The sequence below is a fragment of the Delphinus delphis genome, chromosome 17 (assembly GCF_949987515.2).
Source record: "Delphinus delphis chromosome 17, mDelDel1.2, whole genome shotgun sequence".
In the NCBI taxonomy this organism is placed as follows: Eukaryota; Metazoa; Chordata; class Mammalia; order Artiodactyla; family Delphinidae; genus Delphinus; species Delphinus delphis.
In genome coordinates this window covers 4,012,479-4,036,402 of record NC_082699.1, presented here as the reverse complement: position 1 = coordinate 4,036,402, position 23,924 = coordinate 4,012,479, and the positions used below count along the sequence as shown (strand labels likewise).

Genomic DNA, 23,924 nt, shown 5'->3' with positions numbered 1-23,924 from the left:
TCATTCCCACAACGAGCGCACCCTGCAGCCCAGCTTGGCCCCTCCGCCCCCCGCCGCCCGAGGCGTGACAGGAGGCAGGTGGTCCAGGTCCCGCCCCAGCGCCCGTCTCCTCAGCCGTCGGCGCAGCCTTCTAGGCTGGCACCTGCCTCCGGGGAAGCTGTCCTGGACCTTTCTCGCGCAGAGCGAAGGCTCTGGGGGCACAGAGGCAACCGCGAGCGGGTCCGGGCAGTCCGCTGCTGTTGTAAAAGGGGTCGGCTCAGCCTGCGAGCTATCCCTGGTGCCGCTGCTCTTCTGCTTCTCTAAGCAAGTGGGACCTGCCTTGTCTCCGCGTCTGCAGGTGGGGGGGAAGGGGGGCTGCAGCTCACCCTCTTCATCAGGTGCTGTGAGTGGGCACCGGCTGCCGTCTCTCGGGACCTACCGCGAGGGCAGAACATCAGAGCAGCATTTGTTAGGCCAGGACAGTGCGTACCTGTTATATGACATTTGGTCGCTTAACGTATTTTATAATTAAAATTGTTTCAGCTACAACCCATTGAAACTAAGTTAAGCTAGTACTTCGGTGTCTTCCTTCTAGTCGAGGCCATGCTGGCACAGTACAGACACGCGCTGAGGGGATGCAGGAGGTGATGGGAGCGGGAGGGGCTGGCGGTGGTGCAGCACGGCAGTGTGATGAACCGATCCAAACTATCTCCGGGAGATTTCACGTTGGAAAGAAATCAGCTGTAACGTGGATGGACCTAGGGATTATCACGCGAAGTGAAGTAAACCAGAGAAAGACAAACAGCACATGGTATCGCTCACATGTGGAATCTAAAAAAGTGATACAGATGAACTTACACACAAAAGAGAAACAGACTCACAGACATAGAAAGCAAACTCATAGTTACCAAAGGGGAGAGGGGGGAGGAGGGATAAATTAGGGGTTTGGAATTAAATTATACACACTGCTATATATAAAATAGATAACCAATAAGGACCTACTGTATAGCACAGGGAACTCTACTCAATAAATTGTAATAATCTATAATGGAAGAGAATGTTAAAAAAGAATATATATATTTATATATATGTATAACTGAATCACTTTCTGTAAGCCTGAAACTAACACAACATTGTAAATCAACTGTATTTCAATAAAAAATAAAAACAAATATAAAACTAAATAAATCAGCTGAGTTAATGTGATAACGTTTGTCAGAACCTAAGAACCTGAAAAGAAAACCCTAGATGAATCACTCCCTAGCTCCTCTGCCGTGGGGAATAAATGCAGCTGCCCCCAGCCCCCAGGAGGCCCGGTGCTGGGGTGGGAGTGGGCGGGGCTGTGATGCTGAAGCCTCTTCCGCGCACTTGCCACTCAGCAGCCGGGGGCGTCTGCGCTGAGCTCTGAGTAAGCACGGGAGGAGAGAGACACTGTTGCTAATCGGGCCAATTCGCTCATGCGAGCGGGCGGACTCTGAGTGGGAACTAAAGGGTGGGCGGGGTCAGGACACTCAGAGCAGAGCAAGGAAGGGCGACCTGGGCGAAGAATAGCGCGCTCCGCGGGACAGAAGCAAAGAGGTGAAGTCAGGTGGTCTGACTTCACTGAGATCCTGCAAGAGGACAATTACAGCAACAGACTGGAGGGGAAAGCAATGGAGTCAGTTGGTATAAAGCCTTGAATGGAAAGATCATGAGGTTTGGTTTTGGTTTTGGTAGGCAACGGGGATTAATACAGATTTTTGAACAGGAGGATGATGTAATTAAAACACTGCTTTAGGAACAGGATCTCCCCCCCACGCTTTTTCTTGTAAAAATTTAGGGCAAAACTATACAATATAATGCTAGAGAATGAAAGTCATAATAGAGCAAAGGAAGAATGAAAGAGGAAAAGACAAGCTTGAGTCCGAATGAAGATCAGCAAGATAAGCACCAGAGTACAGTCGGCGTGGAGGCCGTCAGCGGGGTCGAGGGGCGCAGAAAGAGCCGGGACGATCAGAGGACGGCTCAGACCCAGGCTGAGACACAAGGACGCTGATTAGGGTGGAGGAAGTGGCAACGGAGGAAGCGGGATGAATTCAGCGGGAACTCTGAGAAAGCGACCGAACGCCGGCCAGGCGAGGAACAGGCGGGCGAGCCTGCCCTGGCCTGGTTCCCACTGCGCCATTCGCTGCTCCATTGACTGCAGCCCCGCCAATCACCTCTGTGTTTGTAGTTTTTGGTGGTATATGGTGAGTATTTTTAGTTGAACTGACTCATTGTTTTTTACCCGCTTTTTGCTTAGTAATTAAAGTCGTAGTGGCTTTGGCATCTCCAAATCTGCCCCCTTGAATTTTCCAGTGCCCCTGTCTGTGCCTCATTTCCTGGTTGATTATCTATTTGGAAAGATAATCTGTCTTTATCTGGAAAGATAAGGCTGTCCCCAACACTGAGGGTCCACAATTTCAGAACAGAGCTCCAGGATTCTCACTCCATGTCCACAGTAGATTGGGTTTTCATGGAGAAACCTGTCCTGTCTTGGGTCTGGGTCCCCTCCTGGCCCCGGCCAGCTGAAGCTGGGTTTTCTTGAGAAAGGAAGGGATCTAGAGAGCAAAGCTTAACCTCAAGGCTGTAGGGTCAGATCAGAAATGGAGGGAGGTGCTTGCGGTCTGTTCCTTATGAGGCCTGCGGGAAAGCCCGAGTTATCTAGGTTTCCATCTTTGTCTTTCTCATGTTCTGAGAGTTCCCTCTAAAAGTCTCCTTGCTTAATTCGATATGAAATTGTTAGAACGTTACCATTTTAGTAACGTAAAGGGACCAATATTTAAACAAATATTCTCACGTTGTAGGCAGTAATTTCCAGTGTGAAACTTTTGTCCTTTTGTGACTTAGAGCGAGTTGAAATAATAAGAAATTACAAGATAAGATTTCCTTACGATGCTTAGCAATAGATTATTTACTGAAACACTCGATGAGTGATGCGTGATGTGGAATACTGAGGAAACGACACAAATCCATGCACCTAAACACACAAACGCACTCACACACACTGCAGTTCCATCTTCTGAGGCGGCACGGGGACAGCACTACGTTTCACAGGAGAAGGTGGACGCGGACGCAGCCCTGGCTCCCTGGCCACCACCAACTTGCAGCACCAGCCCTGAGACTTGTCACTGGCCTCACAGCGCCACAGCGCCTTCTGCAGTTTTCCAGGCGACACTGCTTCCACTTGAAATGTATCCACCCGGTGCCGGAGGCAGAGAAAACCCCAGAGAGATAGCGTGAGTCCAGCACAAGACGAATGGGGGCAATAATAACAGCCCGAGGGGTGCCGGGAGCAGCACAATACTTCGGCGGAGATGCTACTACAGCTAGCATCCAACGGGGTAGTAAGGGAAGAAAAATAAGCCAACTACTTTTTTATCTATTAAAGATGTATTTCTAGCTATGCTTTTTTCTCTCCTGGAGTTTTATTTCCTCCACTGTGGTCGTGTCCAGTGTAACCAAGAAACAAACCCTAACACAAAGGCCTCCAGTTTGGCGCTCTTCCCTTGCTTAGATTCCTGCCCCCGGGACGCAGTTTGCTAGATGGTCAGGCTGGCGTGGGGGCCTGACAGCACACTTACTTTCCATGACTGCTGATTCTCCTTGAGGCACGGAGGAACAAATTCCTTTCTCTCCCTCCCTCCCCTCTTTCCTTCCTTTCTTCCTTCTCTCCCTCCTTTCTCTCCCCAATAAACCTTCTCGAACACCTTCTTCTGTAAATAATGTAAAGCACACCGCCGGGTTTGTTGTGAAAGAGCATCTTGGAACCTTCATTTTATCATGGCAAAAACTCACTGAGGTTTCCAGAGACGCAGGACCTAACGTAGGTGCTACGCTGGTCGGAAGAGAAAGAACTCACACGTCACTTCCTCACAGACTCCTGCTGAGAACAGACCACCTGAAGATCATCTGAGGAAAGGGTCAGGAATTTAATTAAGTCTGCGACGTTCCCAGAAGTGACAGCTGGATATTAACGACGGTCTCACTGCTTTGCGGTAGAAGTGCAAATCCGGCATCGCTTTTCTGCGGCACAGGCTGTCTAAGCAGCTGCCTGCACGGGCACTAGAGTACGCTTCAATTTCATATTTGAAGACACACTACCTGGCATCAGCTGTTGGTTCCGTGCTGTTGATGGAAATCTTCTCTTGTTTAGGCCAAACCCAAACCATCACTAGTCCTGTGATATTTTGGTCACCACATTGTGACTGTGTGTGTTCCTGGTGTCCCTGCACAGTCCCGCTGTCACTCTCCTGCACCCCCAGCGTGCTTCAAAAGGGACATTTCCTGATACACGTCACCTGCGGTGGTAGATACGCCTGGGCCCCAGCCTTGTCCTTGGGGCCATTTGTGGGGCCATAGTGCAGGCGTGCTGACAGCTCTCCATCTCACACCCTACAGCTCACGGCTTCTTCTCCTGAGGGTTTCGCCGGTGGGGCAGTGTTGAGGGGTGTCCACAGGGTTTCTCTGAAATTCTCTAGCAAGGAGTCCCAGTAGCCAAAGCTCAGTACTGTCTCTTCTTGGGCTTTTCTCCATTCTCTTCAGGTCACACTGAGATCCCCTCCCAGATCAACTACCCTGGTCTTCACGTTCTGCTTCGAAGCAAATCTGAATGAGGAAACCTCAAGGTCAAGAAAGGTTGCCTGAACCAGCTCTCCTGTTTCCTCTTTTTTCTTCAAGTATCTTTAGTTCTGAAGACAGAACTAAACTAGGTCTATTATGTGTGTGGCTGCCTGTTGACTACACAGCTGTACACTTTGCAGAGAAAACGACAACAACCAGCCCAAGGCCCTAAGGACATGGACGGAAAGGGCTACAGGGTCACCTCTGAGGGGCAAATAGGGAGGACATGAGCAGAGATAAACCCATGGAGAGACATTAGGACAGTGCTGGCCCTTCGGTTTAGAAAAATGAATAGCCTTTTCCTTATGTGTTCCGCCTGACGTCACAAATGATCAAAATGGGAAGGATGTGGCTAAGGATGTGAGCTGTGGTTCGTGTGGAATCTTCCTAGCAATTAACTACAAGATGGTTGCCATAGTTTCTTGCAGCAGAACTCTTGAAACCTTTTGGCATTTCCATTACATTCCATCCATTGAGAAAGATAATAGAGAACTCTAAAATGAACTAGGGAAGAAAAGCAGTTACATCTCTGACTCTAAACTATAGAACATGCCACTAAACCTACACTGTTTACTCTTTTTATACACTGGATTGTTTTCAATCTATAATACACCCCTCCCACTCTCTGGGAGGTGCTGTACACGATGATGAACTGAAGACGATTCACCATGCAGACGTTTCACTTGCAAAATCTTAGTTGGTAATCCCACACCATGCCGCGCAGGCCGAGCCACCAGCAGGCGGCCAGGAGAGACGGTGCCTTCACCAACCACCACCAAGTGGGAGGGTCAAAGCGCCTGGGAATGAAAGCCAGGATAGCTTCACTGATCACTTGGTGTAATATCAATAATAATATCATGGCATCTAAAACTTTGTTTCTGCTCAAAATTAATAATTCACTTGTAACAGCAAAAATGAGGCATAATTTTGTTGTTTTCCCTCACTGTGATGAAAGCTGTGTTACCTGCAGTGACAAATAAAAGCTGTAGGTGAGCTTTAAGAGCTCTGATGTTTCAAAATATTTCATAAACTACAAGTACACAACAGTTTGAAAAACAGCACTCTCAAACTGGTTCGGGAGTCTTCTTGCTTAAAAATGTACTCATGCTGTAGATATTCCCTATTCTTAATCTCAGACCCCAAATTGTACTTTTTTTTTCTATACACAACAAAATAACATTAAAAATTAACTGGGTTGATTATATACATCACTGCAACTCCTCAAGCATCAACTATATAGAAAGACTCATATGTGTATATAAAGGACAAAAGGGAATATGAAGGGCTTTAAGGTGTGAGAATAATGTATTTGGCTCCGTTCAAGATGTCTTAAAGAAAGGGTGCTGCATTATTCTGAGAAATATCCTATAATGGTCCTTCTATGACTTGACCTTTTAGAATAAGGCTTTGTACTTCCCAGTCCTGACAGGGTATGTTCACATATATTTTTCCCTGATATGATCTCATTTTTTTCTTTTACTTACACCCTCACTAATTTTTAATGTCTTTTTCTTTGTTCTATTATTCATTGCTAGTATAGTGTGTCCCATTTTTCTTTCAAGAAAAACTTCTAAAACAAAGCACATTAGGAAGTCGGGTCAGGAAAACTTGTGCTGAAGATGTTCTAAAACAAAAACTTGAAGGGTGTCAAGCCCTTGTCAACTTTCAAGCACGTATGGCCACCTCTGGAGAGATTGCTAAGAACACGGGAAGGTTATCTGTGCAGACACACCTGTCCTCTTTGAAGTTTTACTGGCATGCTGGATTTGTACAGCAGTCTTAGACCAGAGTCTTACCTCTGAGACACAGTGTCCCACAGAGACACAGGGATACTTCGGCCTCCGTTTCTGCTTCCTTCAGTTGCCCAGTACGGACGTCAGCAAGGTATCTCACTGCTGACAAAGCAAAGGGGAGAGAAAGAAGGAAATTAATCACCTGGGAGTTCATACAGACGGAACCCAGATCCATGGGCCACACTACGATAAAAATCATTGTATGAGAATTCCTCTAATCTGGACTTGCTGTATCTATGGAGAGATTTTTGATCTTTCAATCATTAATTTTAATTATAAATGGGCATTTTTACACCACGAGCAAATGCTCCGAAAAAGCAAATAGCTTTTTCAAAAAGACAAATGAAAGCTTTAAAAAAAAAAAAAAAAAAAAAAAGCTGTTCTTTTATGTATGACATAGGAGGATATTTCATGATCAGTATTTTATTGGCAAGGGTGACGTTATTACTGTAGGTGATGCTTAAAGTTTAAAATGATGTAAAGGCCTCCTCCCTGGCCCAGGCTCACATCTTCATTTCCTGCCTGTGAGGACTCGGACTAAATGCAGTTACTAACCAACAACAATTACCACCACCTATATTTCTATTCTACTTTGTTTTATGAAACACTCTTCACGGTATTATTTAATCCTAAATTCAATCTTATATTTTCTTGGAAGAGAAATGATATATAGTCAAAGTCAACAAACACATTCTTGAGGCTAGCTGTCTGCTGGACACTGGATATAAAATACAGAATGTATTTGGATGAGAAAAGCTGAGGAAAATACTTTGAGGAATCCTAGTCTGAAATATCACAAACCTTTGTTGTAAATATAAAACAAAAAAATACTTCTACTTCTATTATGTATTCAATTTGTCTGATGATTCTTAAAAAATATGAATAATAAAGGCAACTAGTCACCAACACATTTGTTGGGCACTTAAAGTGCTTATGCTGTTCTACAAGATCTGGTAATAGGGACGGAGGTGCAAGTACTAATGCCAGTATTGGTGCTTCCTTTCTGGAGTTGGAAAAATGAAAAGAGAGTAAGGCTTAAACATGTTCTCAGAGAACACTCCAAGCATTGTTACAAATCAGATACGAAGTCAAAGCCTGCTTCTAAGTCTCCTTATTTCTGCTCTGTTCCTTATGATAATACTCTATTTGTTACAAGGACTATACAAAGAGGATCAAGTATGGTAATTGCAACTGACTGAGGAACTATTAAATGCATGAATTTATCTTTGGTTCAAATGAACTGGCACAACTTTTAGAACGTTTCTATGACCTTCTGGAGTCTTTCGAGATTAAACACTTGACTGGAGATGTTGTGAGAAGAGGAAGCTGGTGCTGCCTGCTTTCACTGAACTAGAAAATCCTCAGAAACAAATATTTTTCTTACTGCATTTCAGAATGTGCTCTTTCTCTTTTGTGGTTCTTTCTAGAATCCTGAAGTGAAGAAGTAACTGAAAATGAAAAGGACCTGGAAATATTTACAAGATGCCTTAAAACTTCAAAAAATAAATAAATAAAGCAATCTCTTACCTAGTTTAGCTCATCTCAAGACTGCCTAGAGCTCACATCAAGTAGTACTAATTTTAAAATAATAACAAATACACGAAAACCTACATCTCATTTCAATTCAAAGGCTCAGAAGAATCAAGAAGTTTCCAGAGAGTTCCTATTCCAAGTGAGCCAATTTATCCAAGTCACATGTAGCACACGCTACAGAGACAGCCCAGACACTTGGAGAGAGTACCGGGCCAGGGGTCAGGAGGAGGGGCTCTGGCCTCGAAAGCTACTAACTCTGCGTGTCTCAGCCAAGCCTCCAAAGCTCTCCAGGCTTTGTCTCTTTCTCAGATTTCTTGCTTCATACCATTGTGGTTGGAAAAAAATGCTTGATATGATTTCATTCTTAAATTCATTGAGACTTGTTTTGTGGACTAACGTGTGATCTACCCTAGACAATGTCCCATGTGCACTTGAGAGGAATGTGTATGCTGCTGATTTGGGGTAGAATGTTCTGTACACATTTATAAAGTCTATCTGAACTAATGTGTCACTTAAGGCCGACTTTTCCTTCTTGATTTTCTGCCTGGATGATTTACCCATTGATGTACATGGAGTGTTAAAGTCCCCGACTATTACTGCACTGCTGTCAGTTTCTCCCTTCAGGTCTTAATATTTGCTTTATATATTTTGGTGCTCCTATTTTGGGTAGACATATATTTACAAGCGTTATATCTTCTCGGTGAATTGAACACTTTATTATTATATAATGCACTTCCTTGTCTTTTCTTACAATCTTCGTTTTAAAGTCTGTTTTGTCTGTTATGAATACAGGTACCTCAGCTTTCTTTTCATTTCTTTTGCGTGGACTATCTTTTTCCATCCCTTCACTTTCAGTCTGTGTGTGTCCTAATATCTGAAATGAATCTCTTGTATGCAGCATATAAATGAGTCTTGGTTTTTTACCTTTTCAGCCACTCTATGTCTTCTGATTAGAGAATTTAGTCCATTTACATTTAAAGTAATTATTGATAGGTATGTACTTATTGCCATTTTGTTAATTTTTTTCTGGCTATTTTTGTAGTTCCTCTTTGTTCCTTTCTTCTCTTTTTTGTCTTTCCTTATGGTTGGATGACTTTCTTTAGTATTATATTTAGATTCCTTTCTCATTTTCTTTTGTGTTTCTCCTATAGGTTTTTGCTTTGTGGTTACTGTGATGTTCACATATAACATCCTATGTATATAAGAGTCTATTTTAAGCTAGTTCGCAACTGAAATTTGAACTCACTTCAAAATTCTGCATTTTTACTCCCCCACTCGACATTTTATGTGACATTTTAATGTCACATTTTAATTTTATATACCCCTTAATTATTGTAGTTTTCGTTAATTTTACAACTTATGTCTTTCAACATTCATACTAGCTTTACCAGTGATTAACCCACTGTCTTTATTATATATTTACCTTTACCAGTGAGATTTTACTTTCATATGTTTTCTTGTTATTAACTAGTGTCATTTGTTTTCAGCTTAAAGATATCCCTTTAACATTTCTTATAAAGCCAGTTTAGTGGTGATGAACTCCTTTAGTTTTTGTGTCTGGAAAACTCTCTCTTTCTATTCTGAATAACTTTGCCAGATAGAGTATTCTTGGTTGGAAGTTTTTTTTCCTTTCAGCACTTTGAATATATCATGTCACTCCCTTCTGGCCCAAAAAACTTCTGCTGAAATATCTGCTGATAGCCTTATGGGATTTCCCTTGTGCATAACAAGTTGTTTTTCTCTCATTGCTTTTAAGATTTTCTCACTATCTTTAACTTTTGACATTTTAATTATAGTGTATCTTGGTGTGGATCTCTTTGGGTTCATCTTATTTGGAACTCTCGGTCTTCCCGGACCTGAATGTCTGTTTCCTTCCCCAGGTTAGAGTAGTTTTCAACCACTATTTCTTCAAATAAGTATTCTGTCCCTTTTTCCCTCTTCTTCTGGGACCCCTATAATGTTAATGCTATCCTGCTTGATGTTGTCCCATACATCCAGCTATCTTCACTTCTTAAAATTCTTTTTTCTTTTTGCCTCTCTGTTTGAGTGAGTTTCATTGCTTTGTCTGCCAACTCACTGATTCATTTTTTTACCTCATCCAACCTGCTGTTGAACCCCTTTAATGCATTTTTTTAGTTCAATTATTGTATCCTTAAGCGCTGTGACTTCTGTTCGATGCTTTATGTTTTCTGTTTCTTTATTGAAGTTCTCACCATGTTCATCAATTCTTTTTCCAAGGTCAGTGAGCATGTTTTTGACAATTACTTTGAATTTTTTATTAGGTAGGTTACTGATCTCCATTTCATTAAGGTCTTCTTCTGAGTTTTTATCTTGTTCTTTCATTTAGAACATATTCGTTTCCTCATTTTGCCTGATTCTCTGTGTTTCTGTCTATGTATTAGGTGAAAGAGCCACCTTTCCAGTCTTGAAGGAGTGGCCTTGTGTAGGTGATGGACCTTATTGTTCGAGCTTGCACTAGCTCTTGGTTGTCTCTCAAACCTGTGTGATTGTCTAAGTAGCCTGGTTTATTCATGGTCCCTGTTGTTGAGGGTATGCCAAGACGTGTCAGTGTTCCAGGTGGAGTGATCTCATTTAGCACCTAGTTTTAGGTGATTGGAAGCCAAACCCTGAGGCAGCAGCTTTTAAAGTATGCAAATATATTTAGTCCTATTGGGTCATAATCATAACTCCTGCTGGCCTCCAGACCAGGAGAGCATGAAGTATCCCGTGGCTGAGTGTACAAGCTCCTTTCTGGGAGGTTTTGTCACAGTGTAGTGAGGCCTAAGGACTTAGCAAGGATGGTGTCTCCCTGCTTATGCTCCCTGAGAGCACGTCTGCAGCCTCTGGATGTGCACAGACCTGAAGCCTGTCCCTCAGGCTGAAGCTCCTGAACCAGTAAACAGGCCTCTTTCACAGGAAGAGTTGGGGGGCTGTTTCAGTCTGCTGTCTGGGCAGTGCCCTGGGAGTGGAGCCTCCCAAGAACCGTCTTTCCAGTTGTTACAATCCTGTGGAGTGCAGGAATGCAACACCCTTGGCCGCCAGGGCCAGGTAATCGAGGGCTGTCCTCCATGTGGAATGCATGTACCTGCCAGCCCCAGCAAGGCAGCTGGAGAGCACGGGGGGAGGGATACACTCCTGGCTTCAGCAAGGCAGCAGGAAAATACCTAGTCTGTGGGTGCCCATCCACTTTAGCAAAGAATCAGGAGGATGCTGTGATGTGTGTGTGTGTGTGTGTGTGTGTGTGTTCACCAGCCCCAACCGCGAGTGGTAAGAGTGTCTGCCTGCTTCTTCGTGGCAGCAGGACAGTGCCATGGCCACTTGCCCCTGCAGGCCTCAGCAGGGCTCAGGAAGGTGCCATGTCTGCACTCTCCCGCCTATGCCAGCAGGGTAGAGGGAGAGTTCAAAAACCGTGTCCATCAGCACCATTGTCCCTGGAGAGTCCCAGTCGTCCCCTGCCCCTCCAGTAGATGCTTTAAGATTAGCAAATGAATCCCCCTCACATATAGGCTAGGTGCTTTTCAAACTGCTGCTTTTGTGCTGGGTCCTGGGCAAAAGAGATCACATGTAAGCCCTTTGAAAGGAGAACCAGCCCCGTTTGTTTCCTAAGCCAGATGTCTTGGGGGCTCATCTCTCCCGTGCAGGTCTAGGAGAAGGTCCTCTGGGAGAAGCTCCGGACTTGTGAGTCCATCCCTATCGAGGGATGCCACGCTGGGCGTAGGGTTGTTGGCTACCTGCATCTCTGCCTCTCCTATCCGGCCTGATGTGCCCTTTTATCCTTTGTTGTGGAGGAGCAGTTCAGCTAGTTTTCAGGGTTTTTTCAGAGGGGATTGTTCCTCTGAAATGCAGCTGGAGATGTGGTGTGTCTGTGAGAGGAGATGAGTTTAGGATCTTCCTGTGCCACCATCTTGGACTGCCCCTCTCCTTTGTTCAATATTCAAAGTTAATTACTATATGACAGTGTTCAGTTAGAGCCATTTTATTTGGGCTCCAAGCTATCGGTTACCTGGAATCAATTCAGTGACTTGGATTAATAATTTATATCAGTATTTTGGAAGCTAGCTAGCACAACTGTATTAATGTGTTATTACTGTGACTGAAATAGCAAGTCAGACCTCCAAAGAGGTACCTAAATTATGATCAAGGAAAACTCTCAAACTTTGAATGACATAAAAATCTACCACTAGACCCCACACTGCCAGAGCGTCACGAAATGGGGCAGGTATTCCCTCCTGAAAATCTAAATGCTAAGCAAAAGAGCATGTTTTCACCCATTTCAACTTGGGATACTAGGAATAATTCCAACGAACACGTGTTAGAAGCACTGGTTCCCCCAAACAGTAATGTCCGGTAAGTGTTCTCGTTGCTCATCACAAGAAACTGTTGGCTGTAAACAGTTCATCGTTATCAATGGGGGAAAAACCCTCACAGCACATATCCTAATAATGGCAGACTTTATAGATTTTCTGAGTCCACAAAAGGTAGCCTTTGATCTATATAGAACTCACCGTTCTGTTTTTGGAAACAGTATTTCCTTTTGGCTCTCAGACCACAGCATCCTCAGTATACTTCTCTACTGAAAAAACCAGAAGCCCTGACTGTTGCTTTAGCTCTGAGACAAAGTTGCCAGATGTGAGCATTACAAAAAGTCAGTATGGCTGAGAAAAAAAATACAGAGATAATAAGGTTCAAAGCCATCTTCTGTTGGGATGGGTGTGAGGAATAAAAGGGTGAGTTTCCAAAAGTATTTTTTCATGGAAACATACATTCATTTCCCCTTTAAGACAAACAACTAAATAAAATGCTTAAGGAAGAGCAGTGTCTTTATAATATGAAGTCTTCAGCATTTGTTTTAATTTTCTGAATGAATAGAAAGAATTTTAGGAATGGCTTCAGTAGAAACTAAAGTTCATCTGCTGAGCTCCCCCTGCTGATTTACAGCAGCAAAAATTAGTCGTTTTACAAGAAAATATTACCATAAAAACTCACTCCTGCTTTCTCAGAAACCTAAAATTCCTGGATTACTTTAAGAAATTTCAACCGAGTACATACATGTCCCAAAAATAGCTCACTGGAACAGCCACAAAGTACTACTTACAAGGCCTGAATTAACACATCAGAATTCAACACTGAGGTTATAACACCTCAGTCAGGTTACCCACCATTTCTGCTCAGAACTTGAGAGAATGGCAGAAATCAATTAGCTCCTTCAATAAATCTTCTGGAAGAAAGATGTAGTGAGATAGGCATTGCCTTGGATATATGACTATTAAAATTAAAACTCTGAGGAGAACTAAACCACAACCTGGTTTATAGTCGGATCAACTGTGGAATGAACTCATCGAAGACAAGAGCTGCGTCTTAGTCATGCTGGCACGCTTGAACTCCTGGCAGAACCCCTTCTACATCATGGGGGCTCCAGCACAACCTGTTGGAGTACCTGGAGTGTGAGTGCAATTATACACGCCTTTATGCGGCTGCGTTACTATTAACTTGAGCAACGAAGTCCAGAACAGAGAGATCTGTTGCCCTCTTCCTCCCACCCAGGCATATTGAAATATAAAAGGGAAATTATCTTGGTCCTGCTCTGTCCTAAAATGTAGAGCTAATTTAAGTAGGACTATGCTAGTCCTAGTTAAAAAAAAAAAAAAAGCCGCGGTGGGGGGGTGGTGTCCTGGAAGAAAAGGGAAATACTGATTAAGAAAAACATGTAGAAGATGTAAACATCACTGCATTGCTCCTCTGGGCAAGGCATAGAGATGACTAAAGCTTGCTATTGCACAGACATGAACTTCCCGTGCAGTTGTGAAATACTGAGAAAGGATATAATGGCTGGAGGGTAATTATCAACAGAAGATGTTGGTCACAGACAGATTCCTTTCTAGGAATGCAAGACGTGGTGATGGAAGGTCCTTAAGTCAATGCATTTATCCACTGACTCTACCTAAACAAGCTCAAGCAAATTGTGTCTGACAAACTCTAGGCTATTAAAGCACCGTTCAAACATGAGGAAACTACTTCAGCTTCACTTTCCCTCGTGGGGGGACAAGTCATTTTACGCTTGTAATTGTGTAATATTTCATGGTAACGCATGTGCAGCACTGATAACTGAAGCAGGCCGTCTCCGAGCAGCCTTCCTCTCCCCACGTCTCCCTGCTCTGCCCTTGTTCACACCTCCTTGTCCACAAACCTTCCCAGTTCCTCCAGGGTACACGGGTACCTCTTACTGGAAACCTACTGCGACTAGGGCCTGAACATACAATTCAGCATTTAACTGCCCCTACTCTGTGCATGCTTGCTACTGGATCTTCTTTCTCCATGCAGACTGAAAGCAGAAACCATGGTTGAATCTAATTTTTTTTCACTGCAATGGCTAAGCCAGACATGTGGTGAGTCCATCATTTTCTCTTGGATATACCATCGCAACCCAATAATTCACCGCGCTGTTTCCAGGTTAAAGATGGTCCCTTAGGATTATTTTGATCACCTCTCCTAGAGCTCTCCACAGGCCTGGAGAGCTCAAAAGAGTGGATTAGACATTAGCTAGTCATTTTCCAAATCATATAAATTATAAACCCCTACATATTATTAACTATGATTGGATTCACATAAACTTGTCACATTTCCCAGTGTGGAATTGTTATATAAATGAGTCAAAGGTAACCTCTGTATACTGGCCCATAGGTTGATTATTTCTTCACTGCAGACAGAGACCCATTAGCTCAAAAACCCACTGGCAGCAAACTCAACTTTTATAACTTCAAAACAGCCCAAATGATTTTCTCCACAATAAAAAAAAAAAAAAATAGCTCCAACAAGCAAATCTGTAGCAATTTACAGTCTGCCTGCTTTGCATACCCCACAAAAACCTCACCCAACAGCTCCTACCTTGAGAAAATAGGGCCTTGCAGTTATAAGGCCCCTATCTGCTGTCCTTTGGAGCTCGGGGACACAGAGACGCCCCACTGTGCTGCTGAGAGACGTCATCTAGACGTATAAACCCCCCTCCCCAGATCTTCCTCTCCCCGGGAGCTCCTGTGCCCTCTGCCCTTTCTGAGGAGGAACAGACTCCTGCTATGAGGGACACACCCATGTGCAAACCTGGCGAGGCCTCACACAAGAAGCTCGGGTGTGCTACTGCTGCTGTTCTTGTGGTCATGTGTTTTTCCTCGATTGGCCCCCAAATACCTCAAACCTCTATAGTAATGCATGATACTCTATATTCATTTCAAGGGATGTTAATAGATTCTACCTGCAAAATATGGTCTGATGGTGCATTTAGTTTGGAAATGCCGTGAGATTTTTTTTACTCCAGGGCATCTCAGAGCCTTAGCCATATCAACATGCATTGCAGATCTCCAAGAGAGGAATGAAAACTCAAGTGTTTCACCACGGAACTATTTACTGGGAGCCTCTTGTGCGTGCAGAGGCCTGGCCAGGGCTGGAGTCCTGCCTCCCCTCAGCGCCCCTGCCCCCTGCCCAGGGATGCTTTCCCCTCCAGCTGGAGGATCATTGCACAGTGATATTGCTGTAACCCTGAACACCCTTCTCATTCCAGGGCCCCAGAGAAAGCACAAGTCATGCTAGCAACTACAGGCCAACTTGACAAACGGGCAGGTCTTTTCTGAGATGTTCTGACTTGTCTTTCCCAGTAATTCACAAGTGCAGAATTGGTAATTTTGCTAAATTTTGCAGGTTCTACGGGTTTCGCATCTTCTTCTTCAAAGGTCACTTTTTGTCTCTGCTTTGAAACCATTCAAAGCTTCTGACTAGAAAAACGTTAAAGCCTCCATATGGTTTTCTCCCGTTCTCACCAGCACTTAGCACAACGCAAGTCATACATTAGGTGCTTGGAAAATACTTCTTGCCTAACCCACTGGAACATATTTACCTGCTCCTATATGGTAAGAATGCCAGTTTTCATTATAGTATTAGTTATGTGCTAAGAAATGCTACAATAAACATTTCAGCAAATTTAACATTTTCTCATTTACTTTCATTATATGACCAAACACACAAGGTTAAAAATCACAGATAAGGCCAAGAAACTTTTAAACGGAAAAATGATAAATTTTCTAGATTCTTTCAGTGGTTTTCAAAGTTTTAAACCTTAAAAAATTTTAAATAACATGTAACATTCCTGTAAAGGAATCAGTGACAGACTCGGCATTTAAAGCTAGAAAGCAGAGATGTTCTATGATTCAAACCATGTTATCTGACCCTACAATAATTACTGCTTCCATACAGAAATCTCATGGCTTCTCAGAATTTAACTGCTCTCTATTTCTGAAAACAAACTTGAGGCCCGTGATGGTGCTTAAGAGCTCAGTCCCCAGAGCCCAAAATACAGTAAAACCATTTTTAAGTGACTTTGGTTCAAATTACTTTATTTCAAATTATTTAACTTTATTGAGCCTCAGTTTTCTTATCTATAAAATAGGAATATCAATGGCACCTAAATCAAAGAGTAGCTGTTAGGCAACAGAAATATGATAGTATTTGTAAGGCAGCTGGTATATGCTAAGCACTCAGCAAACACTTATGATTATCGGTATTGCTATTACTGTTACTGTTGAGGTAGGATTCCAAAGTGCACACATAGCATGATTCCATTTCATAAAAGGGCAAGATATGTGTAAGTGTACATAGACAATATATGTTCTTCCATACATATAACATTTACATGTTTGGGGTGTGTGTGTGTGTGTGTGTGTGTGTGTGTGTGTGTCTGTGTGTTTAGGGGGACAGAGTTCGTGAGAGAGACTCATAGGAAAAGGATTTGAAGAAAAAGAACCACTCCAGTGGTCACCTGATGATCAATGAATAACTACTTACTTTCATTCTTATACTTCACTGTATTCTTCAGATCTCCCATGAACGCACATTGCCTTTGCAAATACAATTAAAATGCTACTTTTAAAAAACTCTCGAAGATGAACCATATGTATCTGAAGTGTAATATCTACAAAATTTTGTTCACATTTTGCACAACTAGAGTAATATGTTATCTTTCTCATTGCTTTAATAATCCTGCTTATTTCTTTTCATAATGGAATAACTATGAAGCACAAAAGAAAAAACATTACCCTCTGTAAGCTCCACTCGGTTCCATCATGTCCTATCCTTATATATCTTACCAACGCTTATTTCAACCTGAATGAAATGCAAAGAAAAAATGAGAAGACTGTTTTAAGTTAAGCACGTTAAAAAATTCTTTCTCTTCTTAACGAAATGCATTCTTTGTTCCTCGTAGCTGAATAGCTCTCAGGGACCCTTGCAGAGTCTACAGATTAAGCCCTCCCGAGAAGCTATCAGTGGGCACCACAGACACAGAATATGAGACAGAAATATCATGAGGCTTGACAAAAAAAATATGCAGAAGGAGTCAGCTGAAAGAACAGGATAAGAGCATGCATATGCTCAGTCCTCTGACTACCGCAGTCTCACTGGAAGCCAACGTCTTCTGAGCTCAGTTCCAATGACAGAAAGATGGGCTCTTATTTTAAGAAGAAAAAAAACCCAATTTTCATCAAAGTTAAATATAGCTATTTCTACAAGCTTAAGAAAAAGTACCAGTGAGTCTAGAACTTCCTTCTACTCTGAAAATCCTCTCAGTTAGACTCATAGGCTAAGACATAGATGTTTAAAGCTCAAGGAAGAGAAACAAACTTGCACACACAGCATGTGCACCTGCTTAGTGTCTGACATGACCCAAGACTATCTGTTATCCAGGTGGCATTGTGGAGAACTGGCTTTGGAATCACTTTGGGCTCCGTTGGTATCTTGGACGCTGTGATCTGGGTAAAATAGGTTGTTTTACATCTCTGGTCCTCAGTTTCTTTATGGGTTGAATGGACATAATGTCTGTTGCACACAATTTTCAGTTCAACTAAATTAATGTTTATTTAACATATAATGTAGGAAATGTGCAAGGCCACAGGTATACAAAGATGAAGGTGATGGCATAGTTCCTAACTCAGAGAAATTTCTAGTCTAGTGAGGGAGGGAGATTTATAAGCAGACATTTTCACTATAGTAAGATATGTCTAGGCCATTGGACTGTGAGGATTCAAAAGGGCAATACACCACGTTATTATTTAATAACTTAAATAAGTGAAATAAGTCATACAGAGAAAGACAAATACCATACAATATCACTTATATGTGGAATCTAAAACATAATACAAATGAATATATATGCAAGACAGGAGCAGACTCACAGACAGAAAACAAAGAAGTGGTTACCAAAGGGAGAGGGAAGGAGGAGGGACAGATTAGTGGTAAGGGATTAACAGATACACACTACCATATAGAAAGTACATAATCAACAGGGATATGTTGCATAGAACAGGGAATTATACCCATCATCTTATAATGACCTATAATGGAGTATAATCTGCAAAAATACTGAATTACTATACTGTACCCCTGAAACTAACACAATATTGTAAATCAACTATACTTCAATAAAAAATATTAAAAGAAAGTAAGGGATGCAGAAAACCATTAGTGTCTACACAGATTACCTGGGGATCCTGTTAAAATGCAGATTTTGATTCAGTCTGTCTGGTGTGGGACCCAAGAGCCTGGATGTCTCACAAGCTCCCAGGTGATGCCCATGCTGCTGGCCGAGGGTCCACAAGGCCCTAAACTCCTGGGGACTTTTGTACCCATCCCTAACCTCTGCAGTTGAGGTAGTAGCTTAGAGCTGGGTAAGTCCTGCTCTCACTTCACAGCCAATAGGAACATATGCTGGTGCCACTGGCCAGGAGAGAGTCCTCGGCAACTGTAATCGATACCCACCTCCCAGGGGCACTGCCCATCACACACATTCCCAGACAGTCTTCAAACCTCACGAGCCTTTTAAATAAGTAGAATTATTACCCACCTCCCCCTCTTTACTAGGAAGGAAATCCAAGACTAGTGAGAATAAGCAATCTGCTCAAGGTCACACAGAACTAATGAGTGTCCCATCTGGATTCGAAACTGGTCTCTATACCTCCAAGACCTCTGTTCTTAACCAATTTACTACATTCTCTATATGTCCATAGGATTTTTTTAATGTATATACATTGTCTCTTTTTGTCATCAGACTACCTTGGAATTTAGGGAAAAAACAGATTATCATTTCCTCCATTCTATATGTAAATATAATCCTGGCCTGGAGAAAATAAGGGACACATTCAAGGTCACACAGTGAATACACAGAAAGCTAGGGCTCTGATCCAGCTCACCTGATCTGCAGTCGAATGCTGCAACTGGGATTCTCAGCCTTGGCTGCACTTTACAGTCATTTGGGAAGCTTCTAAACACCTCAGCGCCCAGGCTGCACCCTAGAATTGGAATGTCTGGAGGTAAAACAAGGAGGCTTTGGTGGTTTTTAAAGCTCCCCAGGTGATTCCAATGTGTAATCAAGACTGAGAATCCACGCCATCCACTCCAAGACAGGACCCTGGGTGAACCTTCCCAGGAAAACCTTGACAGGATTTACCGACACATTAAATACATACACCACAAAGTATACTCTCGGTAATAGACTTTTGTGGGGTTGCCCAGGGATCTAGCCATAACACATGCATATTGAATTCTAAACAATCATCTGCAAATAATCTTTTGAAATGCACGTGTTGTATAAGGTATGACTGCCTGTGAACTGGTCCAAAGTGCTCCTTCATGACTGCAGTCTTGACTGAAAACCTAATGGTTGCAAAAGAAGAATGCCAGGTTCAGGTCTGAAAATCTATGAACTACGTAAGTATTAGTGATGGCCATGTACTACAGCCTAAGCAGCCTTGGCTTCCTGGTGACTTGAGTTGGCCCCAATCATTCCCTATTCTCTGTCTAGTCTTAGGACACAAAGGAACATTCCCCAGGGAGAAAACCTGCCCTTGAACAGTGCACCACAGACCTGTTTAGCTTTCACCCTGTGGGAGTGCGGTGAATCAGCGAAGTGGAATGTAACTGTCCAAAGCCCTGAGGAACTGGGGGAAGCACCCAGCGATTCTCAAAATTCTCAAAACAATGCAGCTCAGTGTTCTCTGATGCTAAGGAGAGAGATATTCAAACGAGCATTGGCAGAACCTCAAAAAATAGCCTCTGAAGATGTCAAGAAAATGATTTCACACCCACACAGGTCAGCAGAGCAACATCTAAGAGTATATGCAAGCATATAAAAGAAGGGTTTTCATCATCAGAACAATCTCTAAATGGCTAATAATCTGGCTAAAATTTAAGTTGAGGTTGATAGTTTATGGGGAGAGTTTCAAACCAATGGCTTAACATGAGCTGTTTTTAAAGAAAGCAATTTTCTTCTACAACTTGGCTAATATAAGATATGTAGGGGAAAAAATGCTTCCTTTGATAATTACAATAGGCATTAGCATCATTCACAGGGATTCTAATGGACTGGAGATTTACTTTATATAGGACACACACACAATCACACCCTCTGTGTTATAGAAATTCCTTTGAAATGTTCATAAAACCAACAGGATGGTCAATGCTGCCCACCTGAAACGTATCTTCCTGTCTGGGAAGGAACAGCTGCTCTGGGCTGTCCTTGCTGAGAGGGATTGGTCCAGCGACACCCCGGTCTCCATACACCCAGAGTGGGACACTGGCTCGAGTCCCTGTGTTTCCCGTCACACTAACACCTTCCATTCATCTTCCGACAGGGGAGTCTCACGGCTTTGGGAAGGTCTGATTTCTGCTATGGGGAAAAAGTAGTACATCAGATGCAACATCAGGCTGACAGTATCTTTTGTCACCTGGAGCCCAAGGACATCAATCCTGAGCGGGGAGGGCTGGGGTGGGACAGGGAGGCTCCAAGTTGCTACAACTCCCGGGCATTGATTTGTGCTTGTCTCCTCACAGCAGGGCTCTGGTCAGCTGAAGCTCAACTGCTTGAAGTAAATTAAATTAGAGCGTTAACCATCTGACGTGCCTAGCAATCTTTCACTTGTCCTCAACACAACACGGGTACATGCTGGAATTTGCAGTTTTTTCATGAATCTGCCCACCTGGCTTACAGTTTTAGACAGAACGACTACAATATAAATTAACAAAAGAAAAGTGCAATTAAAACACATTTTCAAATGAGATGTAAGAATGACAAATGAAAGAGACAGAAAAGTTTTTGAACTGTTTCTGGAAAAAAAAGTACCCTATCAGAGAGAACAGTGAAAGGTTTTGGAGCCGAAGGTAGGATTGTCACAAATGCAAACGGTTTCCGAGGTGCTTTGAGCAGGCCAGGCTGCAGTGGCGGGAGGAACAGGTCCTGCCCCGTAGCGGCCGCAGCCGCCGGCAGTCACCAAACAGCCACTCCTCATCCACACGAGATGCTTAGGAAGCGAGGCCCCAGTTACACCTGGGTTACAACTGCTGCCCTCTTTGCACTCACTTTAGCCTGTACGCGCATCTAAGGAGATCCTGGGTACCAAGCTACACCGCACTGGTGTCTGCATTGACCCAAGAACCTCACGTCAGCTCTTCACTGATACTTTCAGGTAGAAATATTGCAGACTTAGGAAATGAGACAGATTTCCTCAGGTCAAATGGCTAAAAGGAAGCCAAGACTCTTCCTTGAAACTACAGGCAACCCTAGGTAGCACCTACGGTCTCACCAGTACAGCACCAACAAGGATGACAACAAACCCAGCAAATAACTAGCTATTTCCTGCTCTGATGAAGAAATGTTAAAATAAAAACTACACACACACAAAAACTGTAAGTCCTAAGAAAGAACTGGCATTCATTTTTAATAGTTGCTCCTCCTTTACTATACTGGGTAATTTCTGTCATTATAACAGCTGGCATTTTTTTCCCTTCAATTATAATAATCACCATTTATCAAGCTCCTACTATATAGCAGGGTCTGTGATGAATACTTCATATTCATTTCTCACCCCATGAAGTCAGTCAAATTCTGATGTCCATTGTAAGATGAGAAAAAGAGGCAGAGGTTAACTAACATGCCCAAGTCATGCAATAAGGAAACGATGGGATGTCACACTCCGAAGCCTCAGTGCTTAAACAAGCCAGATGGGGCTGCTCCACTAGACATGGGTTCCCCGGGACACAAGGCCTTTCACCCTGTGCCGAGCACTGTCCTACACACTGAACGTGCAGCGTCACGTCAACCTTGCTCATCCCACACACTATCCTAAGAGGCACGGAGCCCTATTAAACAGGTGGACAGGTCAGAACTCAGAGGTTGAATCGTCTGCCCAGAGCTACACAGGCAGCAACAAAGAACTCAGTGTGAACCCTAGGCAGACAAGCGTGAGCCCCATGCCATCCTGGATGAAGTATCAAAGGTAGCTGCCCTGCGAAAGATCACAAAAAATCGGTCCAACGAAACTTGCTGACACAATCTAACCCTCAACACCCAAATGCTGGCTGACTCTTCTCGCTATTTCTAGTCAAGCACCATCAGGAACCTTGCAAACCCACTTGGAACTTCTCCAGACCCAAGACAAGAGCGCGGTCAGATCTCTAGTGAGGAAAACTCCACAGCACATTCGTGAGTGCCAGGGAGCAACCAGTGATCCAGGTCAGTAAGAGTTGCTGTAGGAGGCTAATCATTTAATCAGCATCTTAGTCATCAAAAAGGATTATTTTTACTGCATTCAAGAAAACTTTATGTAGTTCCTATTATTTTGCTGGGCACTGTGTGTGGTTCATGGCTCTCTAAATACTGACGACAGAGATTAAAATTTTGAAAAATAATGAAAATCTCAACCTGGAGATACACATTGCCTAGTGGGAAAGGCAGATGTATAGGTATTTGATTTCAAACAAGCAGACGCACTCATAGAAAACAAAAGAAATGCTATGAAGCTGAGATGTAGCAGAGAGCAGGGAGTGACTGACTGTGGAGGGGCAGGCAGGAGGGGCATCCCTGAGGGAATCACGTGCTGGATGTATGACGATGAATCAGAATTTTGCAGAAAGAAGGGAAGGGCATTCCAGGTGGAGGGACCAGCAGGCCCACACACACAAAGGCTTGAAGCAGCGGGCACGATGGGAGAACCACACGTGGTGACATGTGTTGACCATGACATCACACAGATGTCACGTGAGAAGAGGAGAGACAGTGAGGCGGCAGACGGCGCGGGTAGGTGGGGAGGGAGTCGGGACACAGTTGTGCGGGCACCATCTGCTAAAGTCTGGTGGTGAGGTGATTAGAGTATTAGAAACATCGGCCTGAAACGGGTAAGCTGTATGGAGCAGGGAGAGACCCGGGCAGGAAGGCCAGCGAACGAACGATGAACCGGGAACCGCAAACAGATGAACGAACGCTGGGGTGGGGTCCACAGACCGTGGTTACTTGGGTTTAGCTTTCCAGGTGTGCACACACAAGTGTGTGTGTCTGCATGTGTGTGTGTGCGTGTGTCTGAGCTCAGCTTGTTTGTGTGATTTAACCTGCAAACAAGTTGCTTGTCTCCAAAGCCTCTTCTTCCCGTTCTAGCATTTTCACAAACATAAGGCATTTGCATGAACATAGCGCATCTTCAGAGTGCACTCACCTTACAAAAATTGACGACTGAACGTGGTGTAGCCTGTAATACAGAACAATGTATCAAAGTCTGTGCTGTTGTCAATTAAATATGAATTCAATTCAATGCCCTGATCTTTTGGAAATGAACCAAAGTCCATTAGTCTCAGACCATAAATTTATCCGTTTGAGAAACATAAAAGCACTTGATTTTGTCGACTGGAGATTTAAAATATTCTAAGCTGGAAGAATATTTGATGGGGACTCTGGATTAACTGACAGACCCCTTCAGGGTGTTTCTGAATAAAATCTATAGTTCTAAACAAACAAGATTAGGCAGATATTGGTAATTTTTGAAACTGAGCAATGGATACCTGAGGATTCATTATTCCATTCTCTCTACTTTTATTTATGTTTGAAATTTTCCATAATTAAAAATTTCTTTTAAAAAACAAGATTTCTTCCTTGAGCTCTACTTTCCCTAA

General features: G+C 43.1%; 1 protein-coding gene across 1 annotated transcript in view; it reads right to left on the bottom strand.

The window, feature by feature from the left end:
- Positions 1–23,924, bottom strand: part of LOC138413871 (uncharacterized) — a 47,929-nt gene continuing 24,005 nt past the window's right edge. The window contains 3 exon segments of the mRNA XM_069540007.1: positions 1–414; positions 20,454–20,587; positions 20,590–20,652. Coding sequence (XP_069396108.1) covers positions 1–414; positions 20,454–20,587; positions 20,590–20,652 — 611 coding nt within the window.